Source organism: Trypanosoma melophagium (assembly GCF_022059095.1).
Source record: "Trypanosoma melophagium isolate St. Kilda chromosome Unknown ctg26segment0, whole genome shotgun sequence".
Classification (NCBI taxonomy): domain Eukaryota; phylum Euglenozoa; class Kinetoplastea; order Trypanosomatida; family Trypanosomatidae; genus Trypanosoma; species Trypanosoma melophagium.
The window spans coordinates 623,241-648,429 of NW_027125157.1; the positions used below are offsets into that span (position 1 = coordinate 623,241).

The 25,189-nt window shown below is 43.6% G+C and overlaps 11 protein-coding genes across 11 annotated transcripts; all 11 read right to left on the reverse strand.

Annotated features, from left to right (window-relative positions):
• Positions 1-704: 704 nt before the first annotated feature.
• LSM04_009327 (uncharacterized protein) lies at positions 705-1,505 on the reverse strand (the record flags this gene model as incomplete). The annotated part of the gene is made up of 1 exon (XM_067338134.1): positions 705-1,505. The coding sequence occupies one exon, from the start codon at positions 1,503-1,505 to the stop codon at positions 705-707; it is 801 nt and encodes a 266-aa protein (XP_067190911.1).
• Positions 1,506-1,973: 468 nt separating this feature from the next.
• LSM04_003210 (uncharacterized protein) lies at positions 1,974-2,780 on the reverse strand (the record flags this gene model as incomplete). Its single annotated transcript, XM_067338135.1, has 1 exon — positions 1,974-2,780. One exon carries the CDS (start codon positions 2,778-2,780, stop codon positions 1,974-1,976), a length of 807 nt encoding a protein of 268 aa, XP_067190708.1.
• A 369-nt stretch (positions 2,781-3,149) lies between these two features.
• Positions 3,150-4,757, reverse strand: LSM04_004047 (Phosphorylated CTD interacting factor 1; the record flags this gene model as incomplete). Its single annotated transcript, XM_067338136.1, has 1 exon — positions 3,150-4,757. The coding sequence occupies one exon, from the start codon at positions 4,755-4,757 to the stop codon at positions 3,150-3,152; it is 1,608 nt and encodes a 535-aa protein (XP_067190740.1).
• A 232-nt stretch (positions 4,758-4,989) lies between these two features.
• Positions 4,990-7,782, reverse strand: LSM04_003510 (Phosphatidylinositol 3-kinase; the record flags this gene model as incomplete). The annotated part of the gene is made up of 1 exon (XM_067338138.1): positions 4,990-7,782. The coding sequence occupies one exon, from the start codon at positions 7,780-7,782 to the stop codon at positions 4,990-4,992; it is 2,793 nt and encodes a 930-aa protein (XP_067190723.1).
• Positions 7,783-8,269: 487 nt separating this feature from the next.
• LSM04_008380 (Tubulin-specific chaperone D) lies at positions 8,270-12,331 on the reverse strand (the record flags this gene model as incomplete). Its single annotated transcript, XM_067338139.1, has 1 exon — positions 8,270-12,331. One exon carries the CDS (start codon positions 12,329-12,331, stop codon positions 8,270-8,272), a length of 4,062 nt encoding a protein of 1,353 aa, XP_067190872.1.
• Positions 12,332-12,724: 393 nt separating this feature from the next.
• Positions 12,725-13,826, reverse strand: LSM04_005067 (Short-chain dehydrogenase/reductase SDR; the record flags this gene model as incomplete). The annotated part of the gene is made up of 2 exons (XM_067338140.1): positions 12,725-13,485; positions 13,820-13,826. 2 exons carry the CDS (start codon positions 13,824-13,826, stop codon positions 12,725-12,727), a joined length of 768 nt encoding a protein of 255 aa, XP_067190778.1.
• A 4,236-nt stretch (positions 13,827-18,062) lies between these two features.
• Positions 18,063-18,326, reverse strand: LSM04_006598 (BolA protein; the record flags this gene model as incomplete). Its single annotated transcript, XM_067338141.1, has 1 exon — positions 18,063-18,326. One exon carries the CDS (start codon positions 18,324-18,326, stop codon positions 18,063-18,065), a length of 264 nt encoding a protein of 87 aa, XP_067190820.1.
• Positions 18,327-19,296: 970 nt separating this feature from the next.
• Positions 19,297-19,728, reverse strand: LSM04_002569 (Ribosomal protein L26/L24; the record flags this gene model as incomplete). Its single annotated transcript, XM_067338142.1, has 1 exon — positions 19,297-19,728. The coding sequence occupies one exon, from the start codon at positions 19,726-19,728 to the stop codon at positions 19,297-19,299; it is 432 nt and encodes a 143-aa protein (XP_067190681.1).
• Positions 19,729-20,358: 630 nt separating this feature from the next.
• LSM04_003825 (Transketolase-like) lies at positions 20,359-22,374 on the reverse strand (the record flags this gene model as incomplete). The annotated part of the gene is made up of 1 exon (XM_067338143.1): positions 20,359-22,374. The coding sequence occupies one exon, from the start codon at positions 22,372-22,374 to the stop codon at positions 20,359-20,361; it is 2,016 nt and encodes a 671-aa protein (XP_067190733.1).
• A 354-nt stretch (positions 22,375-22,728) lies between these two features.
• LSM04_008320 (Ribosomal protein S8e/ribosomal biogenesis NSA2) lies at positions 22,729-23,394 on the reverse strand (the record flags this gene model as incomplete). The annotated part of the gene is made up of 1 exon (XM_067338144.1): positions 22,729-23,394. The coding sequence occupies one exon, from the start codon at positions 23,392-23,394 to the stop codon at positions 22,729-22,731; it is 666 nt and encodes a 221-aa protein (XP_067190869.1).
• A 279-nt stretch (positions 23,395-23,673) lies between these two features.
• LSM04_002952 (Ribosomal protein S8e/ribosomal biogenesis NSA2) lies at positions 23,674-24,339 on the reverse strand (the record flags this gene model as incomplete). Its single annotated transcript, XM_067338145.1, has 1 exon — positions 23,674-24,339. The coding sequence occupies one exon, from the start codon at positions 24,337-24,339 to the stop codon at positions 23,674-23,676; it is 666 nt and encodes a 221-aa protein (XP_067190703.1).
• Between the last annotated feature and the right edge of the window lie 850 nt (positions 24,340-25,189).

Here is a 25,189-nt window from a genome sequence, read left to right on the forward strand (position 1 = left end):
TGATATGTCTCTCGCCGTAACTCCACAATGTAAGTAAATATATATGAATATATATAACAAAATATGAATATACAGAAACATATATAGACTTGCAGAGAGAGAGAGTGTGTGTATGAATATGCAAATGAGCAAAAAAAAAAAAAAAACACTCACAAATTCAGTGGTGGGTATCAGGCACGAAAACCAAACATCAAAGGTGATATAGAAAAAAAAACATAAAGAGAAGGGAAAGAAACAAATAAGTAAAAAAAAAAACTTCAATAGCGGGTAGCAAAACAAACAAAACAAGTAAAAAAAAGCAGAGAGAAGGAGGTCGAGAGTTCGACTCTGCGTGTGGAAGTGTAGGTATGTGTGAGAGAAAAGGAGAGAGAGAGAGGAAGGAAGGGGACCCTTGCCACCTCCATTCATCTCACCCCCTCATTATTAACTCACCCCCTTGAGTTCAAAAACCGATTCAAGAAGTCTAATAGAATGGGTAGAAATGAAAGGTCGAAAGAGAAAGGAAAAAACAAAACAACAAGGAAGTGACCAAGGGCCATAGTATGTGTTTTCCCTCCTACATTGCTTTTCTTCTTCTCACTTTCTCTCTCTCCCTTTCTCTCATTTCCTTTTCTTTCTGTCTGTTTCCCTCTCTCCCACAACGTTTTTTTTTTTTGTTCCCCTTTCGCTTTCTCTCTCTCCTTCCTCGCCTATGCCCACGTCGTCTAGTCCAAAATATCACCCGAGGGAATGCCGTACACAGAGATTTTGTAGTGTCCGTCCACAGAAGGCGCCCGCTTTGGCACCAACGCCGCCGGACAGACGTGACGCAGTCGGTGTGGCGGCACTCTGTACGCGTCGGACTGCGTTGTCTCAAAGTCACGCGTTTCTGGCAGTTCTGCGCGTTCTTGTGCCTTTCGTGTCTTTGGTGGAAAGAGGGGTTGTTTGGGTGGGTAGTCGGCGGTGTAGCTGGCGATTCCGTCAAATGGAACGGCCTGTCCAACTGACTCATCACCGCGAAATGACTTTGGCGGTTTTGGTAGTGCCCCGTCCTCGAGACACTTATTAATAGGTGCCTGCATCGCGCCATTGGTGGTTTCATATGTGCCCTTTAGTTTTGGCAGCGGCTCCTGTTTATAGCGAGCCCGTTCTTGTTCTGGCATATGTCCTGGGAAGTCATTGCGGTGTGTTGTTGTGCCGGAGAAGGGAATCGGCTCGCCGAGAACGGCGCGGGGTTTAAATGACTGCGCCGGTCGCACTACTTTTCCTTCCAGCGGCTCCCACGCCTCTTGTTTTGTTGTCTTAAAGTGTCCGGGTTCTGCTTTTGTGGGAAAGACGGCGGCTCGGCCCCGGCGGAGGGCATCACGCTCTGTCTTCTTTGGCACATACTCATCACGGTAGGTTGTCTCGCCAAAGAAGGGAAGTTTCACCTCACTGCACTTGTGTTTTCCACACTCGCAGATACGACAAACACATGTCCGGCCGTCGCCATAGTCAAGACTGGCAATTGAGTGGAGTTGCGTCATTGGTTTTTTCTCACTTCTTTCTCCAGAGTATTAATAGGCGTAAGTGTATGCGTGTATATATATATATATATATATATATATATATATATATTTATATTTATATAATCAAATAAATAGATTGCCTGTGTTTCAAGAAATAGAAAGAGTGGGTGACCTTTCACCTGCGCAAGAAAAACGCAGCTAAACTTCCTTTACCTTAAAAATCTTAAGAACCATAAAAAAAAAAAAGGAAAAAAATTCTTTCTTTTTTCTAAAAATGTTGGCACAAATTTTCTTTTCTAAAGTACAAAGTCTTACTTTGTCAGATACATAATATTTCTCCACTGGTTATGTTTCTCCTTTTTCTTTATTCACTCCAAAAACTGTTTTTCTCTCTTTTTTACATCAAACGCAATACCCGAGAGAGGGCATGCACACACAAATCAATGAATGAAAATACAAACAAACAAAAGTGCAGTTGAGAACCCGTCACGAACGCAGAATTTGCTGCATGCGAACCAAACGGGTAGTTAACTCTGGAAGTAACATATTATCAAATGGTGTAACACTTCTGTCTCCACGTATAGGTGGCACCATGGATCCTCCATAGTGTCTGAGATGTTCCTGTACTTCTTTCTTCGTACTTATTGTATTCATGTGTTTTGTCCCCAGTGCTCTAATAGGGGCGTTGGAAGAAGTGTGTGAGAAGACCGACGGTGACCGTTCATTATTCCGCGCCACATATTCGCCTCCTTCCACGCCTCTTATTTCTCTTGACGTTCCATGCGTTTCTTCGTCCCGCTGCTCCCCGTTTCTTCTCTCCATTGAGTCCACAGACGGTATTGTGGCGTGGAGATACTCAGCCACTGCTGCTCGACTGCGTTGTTGTTGTTGGGATCGTTGGAGTTGTGTGGGAACAATGCGGTGTCGATCCACGCCTGGTGTGTACGGTGCACCTCCGCGTCCCTCCGGCATCGGTACACCCCGCGCCGTTGGGAAAATCACATATCCGGCAGTTCCTGCTAATCCCCGCTTCTGCAGTAATGTCTGCAATTTACTTTGTGCTCCTTTCTGCGATGGAAGTTCTGGTTTCACTATGGATTTACCTGGCACTTCTTCCGGTGATTGCTGTAGTTGGTTTTCCTCTTCACGTGCAGCTTCAGCGGCCTTGGCTCGTTCACGTCTGCGTATAATAGCCGCTACACGCTGCGCATCCTCTTTACGAATAGCCTGTTCATTGTTAAGGAATTGGTGTGTAAAGAAGAATTCAAACCGTGGTCCACCATATCGAACCATCTTCCGCCTCTAGTAGTAGTAGTGGTGGTGACAGCAGAGTAATACACGACTAGAGAGGAAAAGAGTGCAAAGAAATAAAAAAAAAAAAAGAAAAGAAGAGAGAAAGAAAAACAAGAATATATCCCAATTGAAGGGAGGTACAGGGAAAGCAAAAGAAATCAATAACAACAAATGAGACACACCCACACCGTAACTCCTTTCTTTTTTTCTTTACAACAAATTCATCGGCATTCTCAAATATTACTTCACTCTTCTACAGGGAGCAGCAAAGAATAAATTTCCTTCCTCATTTTTTTTCTTTGCTTTGTTTTGTGCCCTGTACATGTATATATATATATATATATATAGAGAGAGAGAGAGAGAGAGATATCAACCGTAGAATCGGGAGAGCAGAGACTCTAATGAGAGTGCTGTTTCCTGCTCACGTGGCTGCGATAAGCCAATGACTTCCGTAGCAGTGACACCACGCAGCCATTTGTTTGTGGCTGTACAGAAGTATTCGTAACTACCTCCCACAAAAACGCCATCAAAACAGACCCACTTCTCTCCTGCCGCCTCTGCTAAGCGTTGTGGCCAACCATAAGGAACGGTATACCCCTCATTCAACATGGCACTACGTTCCTTAATAACAGCATCTAGTGTCACCTTCTCCTCTGCTGAAGATGGAAGTGGACGACTTTCAGCTTCTGTGAAGAGCACTTTACGCCGCTGCATGGGGACATCCCACCAAAGTGGTAATACCAACACATAATCGGCAATGAAATGGGATGTCTTATTTTCACTCGTTATAACCTCCGTTTCGACTTTCTTCATGTCTGTAATGAGTTTTAAGAAGAGGCGTTCACAGAGATCCTCATCATACGGCACATCAAGCGTTAACAAAAGCGGTTTCCGTTTTGGGTTTACCTCAGAAGAATTGTACGCCCCTGCCACATCAAATTTCATGGCACTTCCAAGACTACCAAAATAACGATCCGTATCAAAGAATGCGCTACAAAAATGGTTCGGTAGATTTTCATTCTCGAGGGAAGAATTGTTTTCATTGCTCTCGCCAGTATTATTATTACTATTACCCATACTGTTGTAGGAACCATCTTTTGGTGAACCCATGTAGGCATTTATTGGGGAAGCACACAAATCCATCACATGGTAACCAGCAAAATGTAGATACTGTTTCAGTCTTGTATCAGCACAGAGTTGTAATGATCCTGTTGCTAGACAACCCTCATAACGTAAAGCAAGTGTAGCTGCTCTTAAGGCGAAACGACTCTCATAATCTAATTTAGAGTAGCGTACACTCTCTGTACTGTCCGCAAAGTGACGGTAACACATATCAAGTTTCTTGTAAGCTGCAAGAGGAATAGATACTGGTGAACATTTGCGGCGCATGTGCCTTGCAACATGTTCAGGCCACTTAACACCAATTACTACAATAGATCCCTGTACACGGCGTTGCATGGCTGTACGACCCTTTTCATCTTCTTCTGATACAATAGAAAGCGACGGTGTACAGTATGAAGATGGGCTAGTAGTTTCCAATTCTTTCTCTATCGACACCGCCGCTTCTTCACAACGTGATGAAAGATTAAATCGGTTAAGAACTTCCTTGATGCTTGCTATCACATCAGAACTACTAGAGTTCTCACACTTAAGTGAGATATCGCGAATAAGTTGTTCATCATATGTACCATCTGGTAACATTGCTTTTCTTGGAAAGAAAGAAACACATGTATTTGTGTCTGTGCTACTTTGTGTATCCCGCGCCACTTGGGAGAGCACCCACTTTCCAAGTGCCTCTTGACTGTGGCGCCACAATTTCTTCGGCTCCGCAAAGTGAAGATGAGGGGCGGTCTGCAGAGCCTCAAGGAATTCACTGCGAATAGCAGACCACTTTAGATTGATCAGCACCTCACGGTAAAAACACACGGCAGGATGAGTCACATCCACATCCACATCTCCAGAAATCGTTCGCTTCATACCAATTTTATTTTATTCTTTTAGTGAATAATTAAAATTATTAAGGAAAGGAAAAAAAAAGAAAGGGATATAGAGACTGATGTGTAATGCGAGAGTAAAACGCAAAAATAAAAAAACATAAAACAATTTCCAGAGCACCAAAAAAAAAAAAGAGGGAATGCATCAAATAAACACTATAACTAAGAATTGCAACAGATACTGATATTGAACATTTCAACCTCTATCTTTCCTTTTAATGACGAGTTGCTTGAGCAGCGACATGTATAACATCCCAAAGATTTGTGAAAATCGATCCTACACTATCAGCTATAACATTTTGAATATACTGTGCTGCCTGAGCATTTGATAGGTCTAATCGCAATTTTTCTTGGACTTTTAGGAGGTTAACACGAGGATCCAGTTTTCCATCACCTGATATCTGCGGAATAGACGCGTCTACCATAAGTACTAACATACTCAAGATAAGTTGTGCATGTTTCCTAATGATATTATATGAACTGCAACAGTATGATTTAAACTCTGTGTAACCTGTACTTTGAGGTCCACCCAAGGCCTCTACCATTTCTTTATTTATTTTCATGGGAGTAGGAAATGGTTTTGGGTCATTACCAAGAATATATCCAAAATCAATGTGTAGTAATCGACCATCATTAGTGACTAGAATATTCTCCAAATGTCTATCACCAATACCTAGAATAAATGTGAGTACACAATAACCAGCAAAACTCTTTATAAACCGAGACATGGCAGCTTTAAACGCCTCTGTGGAAGGGTTATGTGTTCGAATGTATTTGATAATATCGCGTTGTACACTCTGAAATGTGACAACATCTGGTACAACTTCAACAAGACCTTCTGCTGGGCCTGTCGCCAGCACACGATATGGTGTTAAACATAAATCCAAACCATCCTCACGCAATAGTGTGTCAATAAGTCCTACAACTTGCACTACTAGTTGATCTTGTCGTACATCATCACCCATTTTGAAAATAATTCCCACATCCATTGATGGAAAAGAGAGAGGAAGAAAACCTGGACCGGTCTTTACAACATCCTCTGATGTGAATCGGTGAACAGAATTTGTATGAAGTTCATTGTTGCTAATAATAGGGCTACCACTCCTACTCATTGTATTGTTGCTGTTGTTGTTATTGTTGTTGTTCTCGTTCTTATCGTCACGATTACTGGTAATACTGCAAATATAGTCTGACTGTATGGCAAAAAGTATCTTAATAGGCATCTTGGCACTCTTGAACATGTAGAATCCATTGGATAAAATACATTCTACCATAATACAAGGATGAGTGGGAAGTGTTACAGTGTTCAAGCGTTCTATTACCTTTAAAGTATGCTCAGAAAGGTTTGAAAAAAGTTCTTGTATTCCGCACTTCTTCCTTGTAATAAGTGAGTTGGCAAGATCCATCTTCTTAATACGATCACGTGGGTCATTATGAATTGTACGATATAAAGTACGTAGTACCTGCATTAATTTCTGCTGTCGTCTAATGAGTTGCAAAAAGTGTGGACGAGACTCTTCTAATGACGTCTCGAGATGTCGAAGAAAAGCAGTATATCTTTTTACTTGTGTCGTAGTATCACGGAGTTCTTCTGCTTCTGTTGTTTTCTCTAGCGAAGCCTCAACATAGACATACCAGAAAAGTGTAGAACACAATTCCCAGCTGTAAAGCGCACGATGTAAAAGAAATTGTTCCAACTCCCCTTTTACATCATACCGTACACCTTGAACAAGTTGTAATAGGAATCGAAGGATACGTTCATCCGATTGTCGTCTTAATAAATTTATAGCATGATTTCGTACGTATATTACTTCACGAAAGAAGAAAGAAAGACATAGCAAGGCCTGTGCAAAACTAATAGGTTTCCATTGTTGCATTACTTTAAGAGCCTCTTGTCGTTCCTTTTTATTGCTCCAGTTTACACAAAGCATAAAAGGAACAAAATATGTAGTGTCACGAGATAGAAAAAAACGGAAACGCCAAAGAAGCAATTCATCATCTACTTTCATGGGTTCCAAGTGAATGAGTGGTCTTCGTGCTATTTCCTGTAATTGTCGACGTTCCACAGGCCCAGGTTGTGCATCAGCATCAGAAACGATAAAAAGTGACTTTGACAAAGCAGACGCTTTAGCCTCACAAAGGTTTTCATCACTTATGCAAATATCCACAAAAGGTTGAGTTGGAGTTGCCATATGGAAAGAGGACTGTGACACCATGGGGAGTTCTTGTGGAATAGATAGCAGAAATACAGGATGACGATGACTCGCAAAGGGGAAATGTAACGATATCGTTAATGTTGTTTCCCCATTACAATCCGGTTGTACCCTTCGCATTTCGCCAAGACGCCGCTCCAGCAGTTTGTCCATCCATGGAATTGGCTGTAAGAGTCCGTGGTGAAGATCCCGTGCGAGTAGTTCCCAGGATGGAGTTTCCGATGTACCGACGTCCACTGGTGTATTGGGGGAAATAAGCAAATAACGTTGCGGCCCCGCTTTGAGTTCCCCGCGCGTTGTGAAGGGATGAAATGATGTGCGGCCGATGAGTCCCCTTCTGCGGGAATAAACGGCACAATGTAAAGTGGCATCTAACGGCACATCACATACGGCAATGGGGAAGATGATCCATTCCTCCAGCATACAACTATCACTGCGGGTGTGAGAGGAGTACAATAGTGGAGTGATGAATTGATCCATGTGAAGCATCTGTAGTGTAACGAAAAGTGTTTCTACACCGCCGTGGTCTCCTGAATTGTGCCTCGCAACACCATCACATTCACTACTAGATGTTAGTGGTGGATATTCCTTTTCTTCGCCATTCTCACCCATTCTATCCTCATCATCATCAGCGTGTCTCCTGTGCCAACCCTCTATGGAATGGAGATAGAGCATAAAATAGTCCGTAATATCATTTGCGGCGATGAACTCACTACTGGGCGAGACCCAGCGAAACACATCATACGGCTTCCGCTCCCGTAGTGCAGAGATAACATTGGTTTCATTAGTGGCCATCCAAACAGAGTGCACTACTGTATTCGCAATAATGAATAACGTGGAAATGGAAGAATAGGAAGAAAAGGAAAACGAAAATAATTGGGATCATGTATGGAAAGAGATGCAAAAACAAAAAGAAAAGCGCTTGTAACCATCACCTCTTTCATACTCATCCAACAAACAACAACAACAACAACAACAAATGAATTAATAATTAATAATAATAATAATAATAATAATAATAATAATAATAATAATAATAATAATAATAATAATAATAATAGTAGTGCAGTTATCCAGCAATTTCTCCTTCATTTCTTTCTCTGTTCTTTTCCCCTTTCTATTTTTGCAACAGCTTATACTTACAATATTCCTTCTTCTTCTTCACTTCCTTTTCTTTTTTTTCCTTTTGTTGTTTATCTTCTCCCCACCGAAAGGGGAAACACACAAACACACATTCCCACAGACAAAAAAAATTCTCACGAAAGAGCCAATGCGGACATTCTCAGTATCCTGCCTCTTGCACGAGATGAAGATAGGAACCCGCCACCACACGGTTTTTTTTCCTCTTTTCTTCCACCGTTTCACCCCCAACATTTTTTGTAGGGCGGGTGATGTCCAATAAATCATACATCTCATCCCGTGCACTTCGCACCTTCACCGCCTCACTACCATCCCACTGCGTTACTGTGAGATGATGCATGGCTCTCGCACATCTCTGCGCTGCCAGAGTTTCCAACTCCCCCGCCTCAGGAGAAATAGAAGAAGTGAGAACTAACAGAGAAGTGTACATATCTGTTGCCATCTTTGCACGTACCTTTGGATAACGGCTCGCGAGCATTACGAGACTGAGTCCCCATGCCGCTTCACGTGCTTCACGAATGCCGCTTCGACAAAGACCACCAAGTACGCCGACAAGAGGCAATAAAACAAGAATATTAGTTGAAAAGTGTTTTAGTTCATTACGTAAAATTTCTACCACATCCATGTGACGTGATTCGTCAAATACACCTGCATTAATAAGAGTATCAATGGTGCTGCATAGTGGCACTACCACACGCTCATTGTGCGTATACTTTGCTGCGACAGCAATCAATACTTGTGAAAGTCGTATACGGTTTTCCTGTGAGGCACAAAAAGCAGAAAGAAAAGCTTCTACTGCTGGACGCATAATATGTACAGAGAGTGTTCCAGCCGAGATGGCAAGTCCCTCTGCCACACATGAGGCAAATAATTCTGTCTGTAAGAGGGGATAGGCGAGTTTTGTAAAGACAATCTGTGGTGAGGACCCTTCTATGGATGCCTGTTGAGATAGAACTTCCCGTAAAAGTGCAACATCAGTTTCTCCTCTTTCCTTCTCTTTTCTTTTATGATCATGATCATCCTTGTTATCACCATTACTACTATTAGAAGAAACATTATTTATTTTTTGACTAGTTTCCTCTAAATGCCCATCCGTATCCGGAAAGGCACCAGGAATACAAACAAGCTGTTGCAAAGCAACAACAGCCCGTCCACGTAGTCTATCAAGTTTCTCCATTGACTGCTTAAGAAGTGCACATGCGATACGAAGTCCCACTTGAGGACCTGCACATTTACACTCCAATCCGTATTGCACAACAGGTGTTAAACTGTTAATAGCCTCCAATCGCACAAAGGATCCAACATCACCACGACGGTCTGCAGCATAGTCACCAAGTGCATCTAGAATGTGTTGAAGCACTTCTTCATACAGTCCCTGTGTAAGGTATGATGTTCCTGCAGGAATGCGTAGAAAAAGTCTTCGCAAAGACCTCACGGCGTTGCGACGTGACTCCGCGTCCTGCGCCTCCTTTCGCTTTTCAAGTATTGTGCCATTCATAGCAGCGCGTAGTAGTAATGTGATGTACGCCTCCCCTCCCCTTTCTTCAGTTTGGGCGGCGGAGAGGATACACCACGGCAGTGCCCCCATCGCGAGAAGATTTCCACGTCGTTCCATTGGATTTCGCTCCTCACTACTTCCGTCCAATATCTTCTCTACTACCTTGTGGTGAAATGGGGCGGTAAACTCTGTGTAATACGTTGTGGCAAACACCTCATACGCCTCAACAGCATCAAACTGCAACCACTCAAGTATCTGTTTCCATGTATCTTCAAAGAACTCCTGCAACTTTCCAAGCGTTCTGGCCAGCGCCACACCACCCGTCACTTTTGGTACTTCCACCGTCTCTGGTAATTTCAGTCCTCGCCGTGCAACAGCCGCTAGCAGACGACAACACGCCTGTCGCACGTACTCACCACCGCGTGAGCGAAACAAACGGGCGGCATCTACGCGTGGAATTAACGCCGCGATGCGATCAATGAATGCGGACGGCCACACAGAGGCCTCCAAGGCATCCACAAGTTCTGCAATGGCAAGTATGGCACCATGACGAGTCGCAATAGAATTATCGGTCGAACGCCGCAGGAGTTCCGGCATCACTTCCGACATAACGGTAGAAACCTCTTTAGTGGCAAGAATTCCTAATGCACGTGCGGCACAACAACGTACACGACGATCCCAATGCATTAATTTACTCGTTACAAGTTCCTCCAACATACTTTCTCTATAGGCTGCATTTTCTGCCACAACTGGAGCAACCCGTAAGTAGGCATTTTGAAGTGAAGCCAATGAGAAAAAGTCCATCGTTGTAACAAGACGAATACCATCTGGAAAGTTTCCAAGGCGTCCAACGCATTCCTGAAATGCTGCAGCTGCTGCCCGACGAACATGAACTTCTCTATCAAATAGTGAAGTGACAACAAGACTGGTACTGAGTTTATGTACATGTTCTTCAATATCAGATGCATCATAGGCGCGAGCGATAGACCAACACGCGTAGCATGCAGCATCACGAACATGAGAGCCAACACTGTACGTTCCCTTTATTAAATCAAAAGCTAATCCTTGAGTAATAAAGGACATAATCATAGTTAACTGTTGTGGATGTAAAATACTTCTTCGGCATAACTCCGCTATAGTAAGTAAACCACCGTGCCATCCACTATCAGAGTTTTCATTAGAAAATACATCCAACACGGCGTCTATCACATCATTAGACATGGAACGTGGAAGTCGGTCACATATACGTCCTATACCCTTGGCAGCACTCCAGCGTACAACAGTGTCTCTATGACTTACACCCACCAATAATAGCCCAATAGCATCCTCCAATCCTTCATCATTCTCAATCTCATACTCATTATTATTATTATTATTATTATTATTATTATTATTATTATTATTATTATTATTATTACCATTATTATCACTATTATTAGTAGTATATGTTTCTTTATTCTCTTCACTTCTGCTAACAGGAACATTATTCCCACCTGTTACAGTAGCAGCCAAATTTCTGTCAAGAGCAGCAACATGACGGTGATATTTCCATGGAGCAGAACGACTCTTTAACATAGTAAGAGCAAGTCGTTGTACAACTTTAACAGCCGCTTTACACAACAGTACATCATTATTACGCGTTTCAAAAACTCCAGCAACACTTGGGATGAGTTGGACCACATACGGGGCTAGCTCACTACGTTGTCCACACTTTAATGTCTTGGCAAGGGCAATAAGAACACCATGTAATAACAAACTACTACTTTCAGTATCTGCAATGGCTCTATGTGCGTAATCAAAGAAATGCACACGGTGCACTTCACCATCTGGTCTAGTAAGAAGTCGTGCCACAAGCAATGCGGCTCCTTCTCGACATTTTGACGTGTCACTTAGAAACGCTATTGCTGTCTGCAGCACAGCATCAGAGAGAGAACTAGCCCCATCCGCAGAGTCAATAATACTCAACGAAAAAGGAACAAGAACAAGATTTGAAAGCCACAAAAGCAAACAGTAGCGTACCTCCCATTCACGACGCCGTACCCCAGATTCTTGCCACCAACGCAGAGCATAAAATACGTCTTCATACAATTTCACATCATTAGAAAAATAAGATGTGCAACACTTTTCACCAGCTGTTTTAACTACTATATAAATAGCACGACTTATTTGGTGAATCGCCGTCTTGGCAGCGTCTGCATCGTATTCATCATAATTTTTTCCTAATGCATGACAAGACTCTTCATATACGGCGTCACCATTATTCTCGTTACCAATATCTCTTTTACGCTTCTCCATACGCCAAACATCAGAAGCAGTAGGAAGTAATAATTGCATCATAGAGACTAGTGGTCCCAGTAGCGCCTCAAGTGAGCCATGAAGCAGATGTGGACTTTCTTGATAGCGTGTAATGATACGCTCGAAACGCTCCAGCGCAGCTGCTACTCCTTTTGGGTCCTCCGCAGCTGTGGGAAGCATTATACTACAATCCTCTTCTTCCTTTTGATGATGATTGTGGTTATGTAGTAAGGCTTCCCGCACACGTGAGAGGAGCGCCACACATTCTTCTTCTTCCTCAAAGAAAGCGGGGCCCCAGTCATCCTCGTTTTCTTCCTCAGCCGCTTCCATGTGTGGGTTGCTGTCGACATCGTTTGCGTCACTTGATGCATCAGGATGATTTATTTCTACGCACTCATCTTGATCCATCATGACGATACACCCTTGACACACACAAAGAAAGAAAGAAAAAACATGAAACGAAAAGAATAAAAATAAAAAGGAGCAAATAAACACAAACACAGATAATAATCATCAAAGCTAAGAGTACAAAGACACAATAACGGATTACCTTTCGTAGTGAATGAAGAGCAAACAATATAGTAGAAAGGTGCCACCACAAAAAAAAAAAAAGGAGCAAAAGATGTCACCCATTGTAGATTGCGCACTAGCTACCAATCCCAGAGAGGTTTTCTTACCTTCTTTCTTTCCTTCTCTTTCCCAAAACTCCCAAAGAAAAGAAAAACTAAAAAATCCGAAGTTGCGAAATATACTTTATCATCTTTCATGTGCCTTTTTCGAGGTTCACTTTTTTTTTTCCAACCGCTACTTGGGTTGCATTCGGAGCCCACCATCAAGTCGAATACATTCCCCATTCATATAACGGTTTACCATAATGTGATGCACCAGCGCTGCAAACTCTGACGGATCTCCCAAACGATGTGGATATGGAATGGTCGCTTCCAACGATTCTCGCACTACTGGGGACATCTTCTCCAGTACCGTCGGTGTTGCCATAACACCAGGGCATATAGTATTAACACGAATCCGATGGGATGCCAAGTCACGGGCAAGTGGCAGCGTCATGCTTGCAATACCACCTTTACTGGTAGCATATGATACTTGCCCGATTTGTCCATCATATGCCGCTATGCTAGCAGTATTTACAATAACGCCACGGTCTTCGGTTTCCGCCACATCATGTTTTATCATTTCCTGTGCGGCAATACGGCAAACGTTAAATGTCCCTATAAGATTTACCTTAATCACCTCCTCAAACTTCTCTAGTGGACATGCCCCGTTTTTGCCAACCACCCTTGCAGGAATGAGGATGCCAACGCAGTTGACAACCCCAAAAAGCGGCCCAAAAGTGTCTGTTGCCTTACGAATAGCATTAAGTACATCCGTCTCTTGTGTGACATCCGCCTGCAGACGCATCACGACTCCCTTCTCACTTTTCTCGGCCTTTTCCTTATTTTCATTGCCCTCCTCCAGTTGGGCGTCCACGACTGTCACGCGGGCCCCGCGGGTCGCCAGCAGATGAGCCGCCGCGGCGCCAAGTCCGGAACCGCCGCCCGTCACGAGCACTGACCACCCCGCCTACGACAACATCACCGCAGGTCTAAAAGAAAAGAAAAAAAATGAAGAAAAAAGAAAAGTGCAAACAACAACAACAAAGAAAAACCATCAACAAGCAATCAAGTAAATAATAATAATAATAATAATAATCTTAGCCTTACTTCTAGCATAAAAACAAATAACAGAAGAACAAGGAAAACCCGTATTTAACCTGCACGAATTGGAAAACCTTCGTGTATGAAAAATATAAATCATTTTTCCCCAAACAGTTAAACTATTAAAACATCCTGAGAACTGACGAAATGGAAGTGCTGAGAAGCCCTTTTAACCTGCCTCCCGCACTCCCCATCGCAAGTTCCACCCCTTCGCCATGTCTGATTTTTTGATGAATTCACCTCTAGATATGCCGTCCGCTGGATTTTGCTCTGAAGCTACATAACCCTACTTTGCTCGCACTCTGCGTGAGCGCAAAACTCTGTCTATGGCGGCGGTTTCCTTCACTAACGCCTGTGAATGCGTGTTTACTTTTTGCATAATATGCATTATTGTTGTGTTGCCTATGCAAATATCCAACGGACCCATCAAATGCGTTCAAATCTTCGTAATGCCAGGTGAAAGGCACGTGCCTTTGCTTGGGATATCATTTGGGGCGAGTGCTTCCAAGCCACACCTGCGGCCAAAACCACCGCGCCCCGCTCCCTTAAATAATAACGCTCCCCATCCGTAGATGGAGGCATCTGTTACCAGCGTAGCTGTGAAGGGCAGCCTTCGCGGTGGGTGAACCGACCCGTTCGTTAATAACCTTTTGAGCCAATTTTCCCCTATGTCTTTCGCATTAAGTGATAAATTTTCCTGATCTTGTGGCCGTAATAAACCTCGACCTAAACATGATAAACGTTGACGCACTATTTTTAATAAGAAATAATAAGGGAAAAGGGATTCACCCCCAATCCCGTCGCGCAAATCATGCGCGAAACAGTGCCCTCCAATTCTTCAACTGTCGCCTTTTCCAGTGAGGGCGCCGCTTTCAACCTTCTTGTTGAATTCTGGCTTAGGGATACCGTTCGGTTCCTATGGTTGAAGTGCGTCCCGATGAAACCGCATTCCTTTGAGTGAAACTTCTGCTCCCCAATAGTGACTCCGCAACTTTGCATATTTTGTTAGATATGGCGTCCCCAAGATTGTACGTTCCGTGTGGACCACTTATTCTGATGTTATCAATCCATACATGTATTTTTAACCCTTTGGGTGCCGCGCACTGTGGCAATACCAAGCCTGGATCTCCAGCCAAAACTCTTGTAATGGTATTTATAATCTCAGGACTACATTTATCGCCCGTGGGAGGCGAGTGAACTCAACGAGTTCTCCCGATTCCGTGCGGCAACGGAAACTTGCTCGCATCTTAACTGGTAAGGCCACTTGGAAAAAAGATGCCTTTAAATCAAATAATGTTGCAGTATCGCCGTAATCCACATCCAGATACCGGGAAATGTGTCCCAAAGGCACATCGGCCTCATGATCATCCCTGTCATTCTTTTCTCTCGGCCACGCAATAAAACTTATTCTTTGTCCGGAGGGTTTTTCCTCCACCACCGCAAAAGGAACTACTCATCCTTTAGTTGGATGCGATGAAGCTGTGCAAATAATGCCTGCTTCCTTCATACGCTGCGCATCAGCGTTATTAATTCTTAAGTTGGATTCCCGCCGTTTGGCGTATAATTCGGGTTTCTGCATAATGCGCCACACCTCATCCCAATGCCTCCTGGCCTTATGGTTGAGGCGGTCTCTTATCCATTGGGTGGAAAGTGTACCTACGTCTATTTGTTGCAACGGTAATTGTGTTTCGTCTTCTTTTGTCGCCACACTGGTTCGGTGTGATCGTTGCAGCATATTATGCCCTTTGAAAGGGGCGCAGAAATGTTGCGTTGTCAATTCTGGTAATTCCCATTTTTCTGCAGCTCATTTTTCTAATTCTTTTACATCAATGATGTCCATTGTGCGGACTTGTGTATTGTTGCGGCCCAATGGCCTAAGTATCGCACCGTGCTGCGTGGGAGTTCCATGAGGTCTGCGTGTTTCACTAACTGTGTTAGTAATCGTGGGTCGAGATCGTGTTCGATCACTGCAGCTGCGGCGTGTGCTAGCGCTCCTCTCTTTATGGAGCGAGCTGCCACTCCATACGGTCGAAGAATATTCTCCATGTCTTTCGTAGTTAGCGTCGTTAGCTTTTCGTCGCTTGACATTCCTTTTACGGTTTCCTTGACGCGTCGTGCGCCCGCACCTGCGATTACCACGTATCTTGCTGCGCTGTGAGGGTCGCTCTTGAATGTTTTTGGTAGTGCCGCCCAATCCACTATTATGGCATTGGGATCTTGATTGTGTGGCACGAAATTTTGTTTCTGAAGTTGTGCTATTTCTCCCCATCGACTGGCTGTAACCCACGCTAGTCGTAATGCCACCCAATCTTTTTCCTTTGTCAGAGTAACGATTATCGTATCCAATCCCCATATTAACATGGGGCGTGCTTGTTTTAACGGGTCCTGTGCCGCCGCCTTCTGTAAAACCCATTAGAAACATTTGTGTGGGTGTTCTGGGCGATGCTAGCACGGTAATTAGGGTACGCGTGTATTGAATCGCGCTGCTCTTTGCCAGTTGTAAACTTACTATAAAAAGTGGAATGTTTTCCTCTTGTACCCATAAATTGTGTGTTGTGGTGAATTCTATGAAGCGCCGCAGTATTGAACCCCTCTGTTCCCATTTTGTGCGGGTCCACATGTGTTTTGCGATGCGGTTGGCCTCTGATGCCAACGCCGCGGTGTACGGGTCGTGAGAGCGCGCTGGAATTAAAGTTATATCGTTTATGGATTTTGTCCCTGGAGGGAGTGTATCGGATGGGAAAACCTCTTGTAATTGTTGTCGTGTTGCGTGTTGATCTTGTATATTGCCTGTTATAATCTTCTGTGTAACTGTTTGAATATGTGTTCGAAAGAAAACCACGGTGTTGAGGGGATGCGACCAGTCTTGCGTCCTGACGTTCTTTTGGTATCCTATTTGCCCGGGCCCCGGTATTCACTGTTTCCTTGGCCGGTAATCATTTTTTGGTTTAAATGGTTCTCTGTACGCGTCTACACAGCACGTCGTGCTGTAATGTCCGATGCGACCGCATCTGAAACACCGAGCCTTACTCGGCGGTGGTAATGACTGTTTCAGCTTTAATTTAGCAGCGGCCTGCAAGAATGGATCTTCTTTTATCTGAGGCTCTTCCATAGCTTCCCTTAGGTCGGTCACTCTCAGTCCTGTGTTATCCTTCGCCGTTTGGAGAACCCTTTGGTTGTGTGTATATATCTGTCATCCTATTTGGATGAGCTGTCCTGATAACCCTTCATTTCGAAGGGAGTTCAGCCATTGTACAAAATTATTACATGCATCGTTATAAAATACACCGGAGTTGGCTGGTCTGGGAAAAAGTTGCTGATAAGCAGTCGACACTTCTGTTGGTGATGTCTCCATAAAATAATCCATCATTCTGTCAAAAGTACGGATCTTTTCCTCGGATCTATAGCTTTCGCTCCACTTTGGTTGTCTGAGTTGCTGTGTTCCCCGAAGAATCACCTTTGGTCGTTCCGCAGTTTTCAGGAAAACTGGTTCCGGGTTCCATGCGCAGTTTGGGCAATTTTTGCCTTTTTGTGGGGGAACCTGTGTTTCGGTTGTTTGACTTGCATCGAGAACATTATGTTGTTCCATGTCGTTTAAATTGTTGAGCGTTGCCTTTAGTTGCGACTGCGTTGCAGTCTTGCTGATTTTGTGTGTGACGCTGCCAACTGTGCTTGTGTGTTTGCCAGTTGCGATTGCGTTTCTTCCAATTGTCTCTGCGTCTGAGCCCGTTACATTTTTGTGGCAGAGGCCTCTTGGGTAATCTGTGCTATGTGATTATGTAATTCCTGGATGTGCATGTTTGCGTTTTGCTGTACATTAAAGGCCTTATGTTCTAGCTGCGCTCGTGCGCTGTCATACTATCGATGTAGTTTTAAAGCTTCCTCTCCCAGCGCTGCCCATTCTGCAGTGAATAAATTGTATGTATTCTCGAAAACTTGTAAAAAATCTGGGTTCCGAGGCATTTGAAAGTTAATAATGACGGGGCACAAAGCCTCCCAGTCCATATAGTTTTCCTGGCCCAATCCTACTTTAAGAGTATCGCCTTCTAGAGTTAAGATGCCATCAATGTGAAAAGAGTGATGCAGTGTCCCCGCTGGCCGTAGGGTAAAAGAAAGTGCCGTAGGGCCAAATTGGATCACGAAATCTTGGAATGCCTTTGTGCAAATCCGCTACTCTAATCGTGTATATGCCGGATTGGTTGTAGTTATTATTTCCCTTGCTAAAAACTTACTTCCTTTTCAGAAACTTACGATTGACAGACTGTAAGGTTAGAAAGAAAATCATTTTTTCCCAGATGTTAACAATCTCAGTACACGATTTATACCAAATGAACAGTAAGGCTCGATCATTCTTATCGCAAGCTGACATTAATAATAATAGTGTGGGGGAAAAAAAATGTATCCCAAAGGCCAAGAATATAGTAGTTAAACTATTCCACTTTGGTAGTAAGTGAAAAACCGTGAATCAAAGGTATTTCAACTTTCAGCGCTTCATTCACCAATCTGTGCTGCTGCACCAGTGTTCGATCACGGAACGCTGGAGATGTTACTGTGATATTGAAGAAACTACCACAACCGCCACTCACATCAACCACCTTAACGTCATTTATTGGCTTAAGCAGGTTGCTTGATCTGATCTTCGCCTCTATGTCGGAAGCCGTAATGGCCATGCGTAACCGAGTGAATCGCAGCATTATCTATCGGATCGATAAAACCTCCGTCAATACACACAGAGAGAAAAAAAGACAAACGCACACTGTTAATCTGTAGCTCGGAGATTGAACATTATACACATATATACGAGATAGGAAGAGAGATGGAAAGAAAAATAAAATAACAAGAGGAGAAATAAGATTCAACGAAAAAACAACTATATATATATATATATATATATATATATCGTTTGAAAGAGAATAAAAGAATAGGGTTAATATTTCCAGTATAATGGTGACCAAAACCGTGAAATTATTAATGGAATGCAACACCAAGGTTTAATAGCCAGAAAACAAAGGAAAAAAGAAAAAGAAAAAGCAAAGAATATATGCTTTCTTTCTAGTTTTCTTCTTCATAGATTGGAGACTCTTAGAGCAATGTATTCCTTTAAGTCGTAGATACTCTCGTCCATATAATGGGAGCCATTAGATCATCATTCGTGCAAAGGATTTAAGAAGGCAGAAACACGTGCAATCTTTTTCTTCTTCCGTGCCACAAAGAAAGCGAGTCATTCGAGTATATAGGTTGTAGAGCACCTGGTTTGTAACCCCAACAAATTACTCCACATTCACTCGGAAAGCTTGTATTTAAACAACATCATTACTAATAGTAGGAAAGAAAAGGCTTTATACCATTACCATACCCACAACATTCGTAAAATCTAAACTCTAGTTAAGTTAAATGAATGAAAATCAAAACGCAAGGAAAAAAAATGAAAAAAAAAGCAAGAAAACAGGCGTTTTATATAGTTATCAGAATATAGAAATACTTAAAGACAGGAATATCCCTTTCTTCTAAGAAGAAAAAAGGGAAGAAATAAAAAAGGAGACTGATAAAAAAAATCAATATATATATATATATATATATATATATATATATATATATATATATATTTATTACAAATAGTAAAAAGAAAAAAAATGTGTCGTACCACTTCGATGTCTTCACTTTCTAGTCCATCTGCTGCATGGCCTTCTCGGCGGCGGTCACCTTACCCTTGCCCTTATCGCTCTTTGTGCTGCGGTCCTTGCGCTCAAGGATGGCCTTGCGGTTGTGGTTCAGCTTCAGCTTTGTGATCTCCACGTTGGATGGGTGCACGCCAACTGGCACCGTCGTCCCGTTTGCCTTTTCGCGGTTCACCTTATCAATGTGAATGGCCCACTTGAGGCGGTAGCAGGCGGTGACTTTGCCCTCGCGGCCCTTGTACGCCCCACGCTTCACACGCACCTCGTCGTCCTTTCGAACGGGCATCGCCCGCACGTTGTACTTGGCGCGGAGTTCCTTCGAGAGTGGGGCACTCATGAGAATGCGGCGCACGTGGCTGGGCGCCTGGAAGTGGGCGCGGCGGGCCTTTCGGCGGCTTCCACACTTGATGCTGGCCATGTGGAAGTCTGCGACACTGTGGATAAAAAATTAAAATAATAAAAGAAAAGAAAAGAATAAAGGTTTAAATAAGAAAACAAAAAAAAAAAATAACGAAAAAAAAAGAAAAAAAAACAATAATATTATTACATATATATATCCACTAGTTAACTGTATTTCAATGAATATATCTATGCTTGTATGCGTCGATATATTCATTATTGTCACTTCTGTTCCTTTCTTTCATATAAATATCGTGATCAAAAAGAAGGTGTTCAAAAGGACACATGCACACAAACATTGACATCTTGTGAGTCAATCCCATTCCCACTCCCCAGAACACACACGGGGGTGAAAACAAGAAAAAAAGTCAAAATCAATGAATTCGCGTCTTCGTAATTTCTTTCCCAAACAGAGTAACAGAAAAAAAAAAAGAATACAAATCCAAAAGAACATTTTTTCGTTTTTTTGTTTGTTTTATTGCACCATTCATCGTACGGTTATTATACCATTTCACTTTCTTATTTTGATAACCCTTCCATATCAATTTTTCTTTTCACAAAGTAAAGAACCATTAATATTCGTTCCTTTTAATTTTTCTTAGAATATTTTTTTTTCTTCCTTTTTTTCCTTTTTTTGTTTTTATATTATTTAGACGCCTGTTCGCTTGGCGGGTGCAGTGCCGTTGGGGTACTTGGCTGCCAGCTTGCGGCTCACCTCAACAGCGTGCTCAACTGTGATATTAAAGCGCTTGTATAACTCACCCGCAGGAGCGGAGGCACCAAAACTCACCATGCCAATATGATGGTGGGAGTATTTCTCCCATCCATAGCTGACGTATGGTTCGATGGAAAGCACCGGAACACCGTCAGGGAAGACAGTCTTATGGTAATCCGGCGACTGTTGTTCAAAAAGCTCTTGACATGGCATGGATACAACTGTTACACGTAGCTCAGAACTGAGTTTCTTAGCGGCATCAACAGCCAACGACACCTCCGACCCACTTGAGACGATGATAAGTTGCGGTTTATCCGCAGGCAGTATCACGTATGCACCCTTCGCAACACCCTCCATAGATGAAGCGGGTTGTGGAACAGTGTTCTGTCGGCTCAGGCAAAGAATAGATGGACCTTTCTTATTTTCCATCGCCACTGCCCAGGAGGCACTCGTTTCGGTCTGATCACTTGGACGGAAGACCAGTAGATTCGGCGTCGCACGCAATACTGACATAAGCTCCACCGGTTGATGTGTTGGACCGTCCTCGCCCAGACCAATGCTGTCATGGGTAGCCACATACACGACATGATGATGACTGAGAGCTGACAGACGTACAGCACCCAATGCATAACCAAAGAAGTTCAGAAAGGTTGCACCAAACGGAATGAATCCACCGTGTGCGTGCATTCCATTCATAATAGCACACATGGCGTGTTCACGTACACCAAAACGCAAGTACCGACCTTGGGGAGTATTCTTTTGAAAATCTACCAGTTTAGCTGAACCTGGACGAGTAAGATTGCTCGGTGTAAGATCTGCAGATCCACCAGCAAGTGCCGGAATGAGAGGAAGTAGTGCGGCAAGGGTATTCTCACTAGCCTTACGTGTGGCAATGGATGAGTTATCATTGAGGGGGAGTTTTGACTTCCATCCATCTGGGAGTTCACCCTTTAGTTGTTCCTGGAGTGCTGAAGCCTCTTTTGGGAATTCTGAAGAGTATCTTTTCATCGCTGTATTCCATTCCTCCTGTTTTTTCTCGCATTCAACCACATGTTGCTTAAATACATCATATACTTCTTGTTCCACAAAAAATTTCTTCGCGGGATCACGACCAAAGTGCTGCTTCATCTGTTGGATATCATCATCACCTAGAGGTGCACCATGGACCTTTTCAGTACCTGCAGCCCGCGAACCGAATCCGATGGTCGTGTTTAAAATAATGAGCTTAGGCTTTCCCTTTACTTCTTTGCATTCCACGAAGGATCTTCGAAGTGTATTAAAGTCTGAGTCACCATTTTGAACCATAATAACATGGAAACCAAGAGCTTCATACTTCTCTTTTGCCTTCTCGGTGAAAGCGAGATCAGTGCTGCCGTCAATACTGATGTGATTAGAATCATACACAAGCACGAACTTTTCGAGAGCAAGGTGTCCCGCTAGTGAAAGAGCCTCTTGACCAACACCCTCCATCAAACATCCATCACCGCAAAAAACGTACGTCCAGTGATCAATAAGGTTATACCCTGGACGATTGTATGTTGCAGCCAACTGCGCCTCCGCGATGGCAAGACCCACTCCCTGAGCGACACCTTGTCCAAGTGGACCAGTAGTCACTTCAATTCCAGGGGTAACACCTCTTTCAGGGTGTCCAGGGGTGCGTGAATCCATTTGACGAAATTTCTTTAGGTCATCCATGCTGAGGTCATAACCCGACAAATGTAGCATCGCGTATTGGAGAACACATCCGTGACCATTAGACAATACAAAGCGGTCACGGTCTACCCAGGAAGGATCTTTGCTGTTATATTTCATTACCTCCGACCACAAAATGTAGGCGACAGGGGCCATACCCATAGGTGCGCCAGGGTGACCACTTTTGGCCTGCTGTACAACATCCGCTGAAAGGCCGCGAATGCAGTTAGTCACCAACTCGTCCTTGTTGTTTGTCATGCTTGCTTTAAAGTCTCTTAATAATAATAATAATAATAATAATAATAATAATAATAATAATAATAATAATAATAATAATAATAATAATAATAATAATAATAATAATAATAATAATAATAATAATAATATGAATAAGGAAACAAAGAAAAAATACAAAGTGTATTGCGCAGTTGTACATCATCGGTACAACCCCGCATTAAAAACAACGAGGTGAAATCCTTCATAAAGGAAGAAAAAAAAAGAGTATCAGACACCAAATAGAAAAATCTTTCTTTGTGCACAGGTACAAAAGAAAAATTTAAACAAATAAAATAATAAGTGATTGCAATCACCATGGGATAATCACTGAGACTCCTAACGCTTCTTCTTCTCAAGCTTCTTCAGGTAGAACTGCAGCTCCGCACCTTCGAGCAGAGCACCGTCAGCGCGTGCGGTCTGGCCAGGGCGGCTGGTGAGGCGGGCAAGCAGACGACCCTCCTTAAGCTGATCAGCGACTGCCTTCTCGATCTTGTGGTGCTTGCGACGGTATGCCCACTTGCGCTTCAGCACAGCAGAGGCCTTTGTGATGTCATACTTCTCAACCGCGGCACTGGAACCCTTCTTGGACTTCTTCTTCTCCACAACCTTCTGTGAGCCCTTCTTGTTTTTTGCGGCGTCGATATCGATACCGTAGTGCTTGGCGTACCAGGTCTTGAAGGGCGCTGCATCCACAACGACGATGCAGTTCTTCACGAGCGTCTTGGTACGCACCAACTCGTTGGAGGTGGCGTTGTACACAACGTCGAGAATACGTGCGCGCTGGGCGATGGCCTCTGTGCTCCAGGCAAAGTTACCAGTATCGAGGCGGAGGCCACGGAGCTTGAAGTTGCCACCGCGGGCCCGGACGGGGCTCACACGGCGCTGACCAAGCTTTGTGTTCGCGGGGAGGCGACCAAGCTCAGCCTTCATGCGCTTCCGGTGGATCTTTGTCTTTCCACCGGTGATCTTGCGCTTGTGCAGGCGGCTGCGAACGATACCCATGGTTGCTATACGTGTAAGAGTGATCAAGTGTGTTTTGTGGGGGAAAGGGTCGAGTCAAAACCAAAAAACAAAAAGGAAGAGAAGAGAACAAAATAAGATCTCAATGGGAGTATAAAGATATACCGAAAATCTCTCAATAAGAACACGGAGTAAACATCCCATTTCACCTTTCACAGGTTCTTTGAGATGATAAAAGAAAAAAAAAACAAGAATAATGAAAAATTTAAACAAATAAAATAATAAGTGATTGCAATCACCATGGGATAATAACTGAGACTCCTAACGCTTCTTCTTCTCAAGCTTCTTCAGGTAGAACTGCAGCTCCGCACCTTCGAGCAGAGCACCGTCAGCGCGTGCGGTCTGGCCAGGGCGGCTGGTGAGGCGGGCAAGCAGACGACCCTCCTTAAGCTGATCAGCGACTGCCTTCTCGATCTTGTGGTGCTTGCGACGGTATGCCCACTTGCGCTTCAGCACAGCAGAGGCCTTTGTGATGTCATACTTCTCAACCGCGGCACTGGAACCCTTCTTGGACTTCTTCTTCTCCACAACCTTCTGTGAGCCCTTCTTGTTTTTTGCGGCGTCGATATCGATACCGTAGTGCTTGGCGTACCAGGTCTTGAAGGGCGCTGCATCCACAACGACGATGCAGTTCTTCACGAGCGTCTTGGTACGCACCAACTCGTTGGAGGTGGCGTTGTACACAACGTCGAGAATACGTGCGCGCTGGGCGATGGCCTCTGTGCTCCAGGCAAAGTTACCAGTATCGAGGCGGAGGCCACGGAGCTTGAAGTTGCCACCGCGGGCCCGGACGGGGCTCACACGGCGCTGACCAAGCTTTGTGTTCGCGGGGAGGCGACCAAGCTCAGCCTTCATGCGCTTCCGGTGGATCTTTGTCTTTCCACCGGTGATCTTGCGCTTGTGCAGGCGGCTGCGAACGATACCCATGGTTGCTTCTTTATTCAACGAAAAAAAAATCAAAGGGGAATAAAGAAGAAAAGAAAGATCGTGGAGAAAAAACCAAACAAACAAACAAACGAAGATTGTGAAGGAGGTCTGAGTGCTTTAAAATGATTTTGTACAGCTCTCGCCCGACTATATGGGACTACAAATGCCCATGATTGGTGTTTCAGTCTGCAATATCGGTAGCAGAAGCAAGTAGTAAATAAAGGTCAAATATTGATGGTAAGGGAGGGGGAGAGAAATACAGAGACGGGGTGTGGCGGTGGGAGTGGGGATAAGAAAAAGGTGTGATTCTCTTCACTGAATATTCACTTGTTCGTATTTTCACAGCAGGAAAAGACCGCTTGTATTCTTCTCTTAGAATATTCTTTTTATTTCTTTTTCTTTAGCTGGGGCACCAAAGAAGAGGCTCCTAGCCTGTTGTCAATATTTGTGCGTGGATGCCGGTTCTCAGCCCCTGTACAGCCTGCAAGAAGTGAAAAACGAATATCAAAAACAAGTGCTCAATAAAGGACAGTCACAAACCAGAAAAAAAAAGCAAAAAAAAAAAGAAACAAACTATAAACCGAAGAAAAGGCGACGCGCCTTTTCCTTCACCAGAGGATGCCAAACAAAAAAAAAAAAAACGCGAGGTCGAGAAAACAAGAAAAAAAAAAAGAAAAAAGGTAACACATTACTGAAGTTTCGGGAAAGGGACAACACAGAGATAAAGAAAAAAAAAAGGGAGTCTAAACCACACAACCATGAAGTATACTGTGCAGCGACAAGAAACGGCATTACTCTGCACAATTACCCCGTATTATCTTTGCTGTACACCCTTTCATTGACAAACATT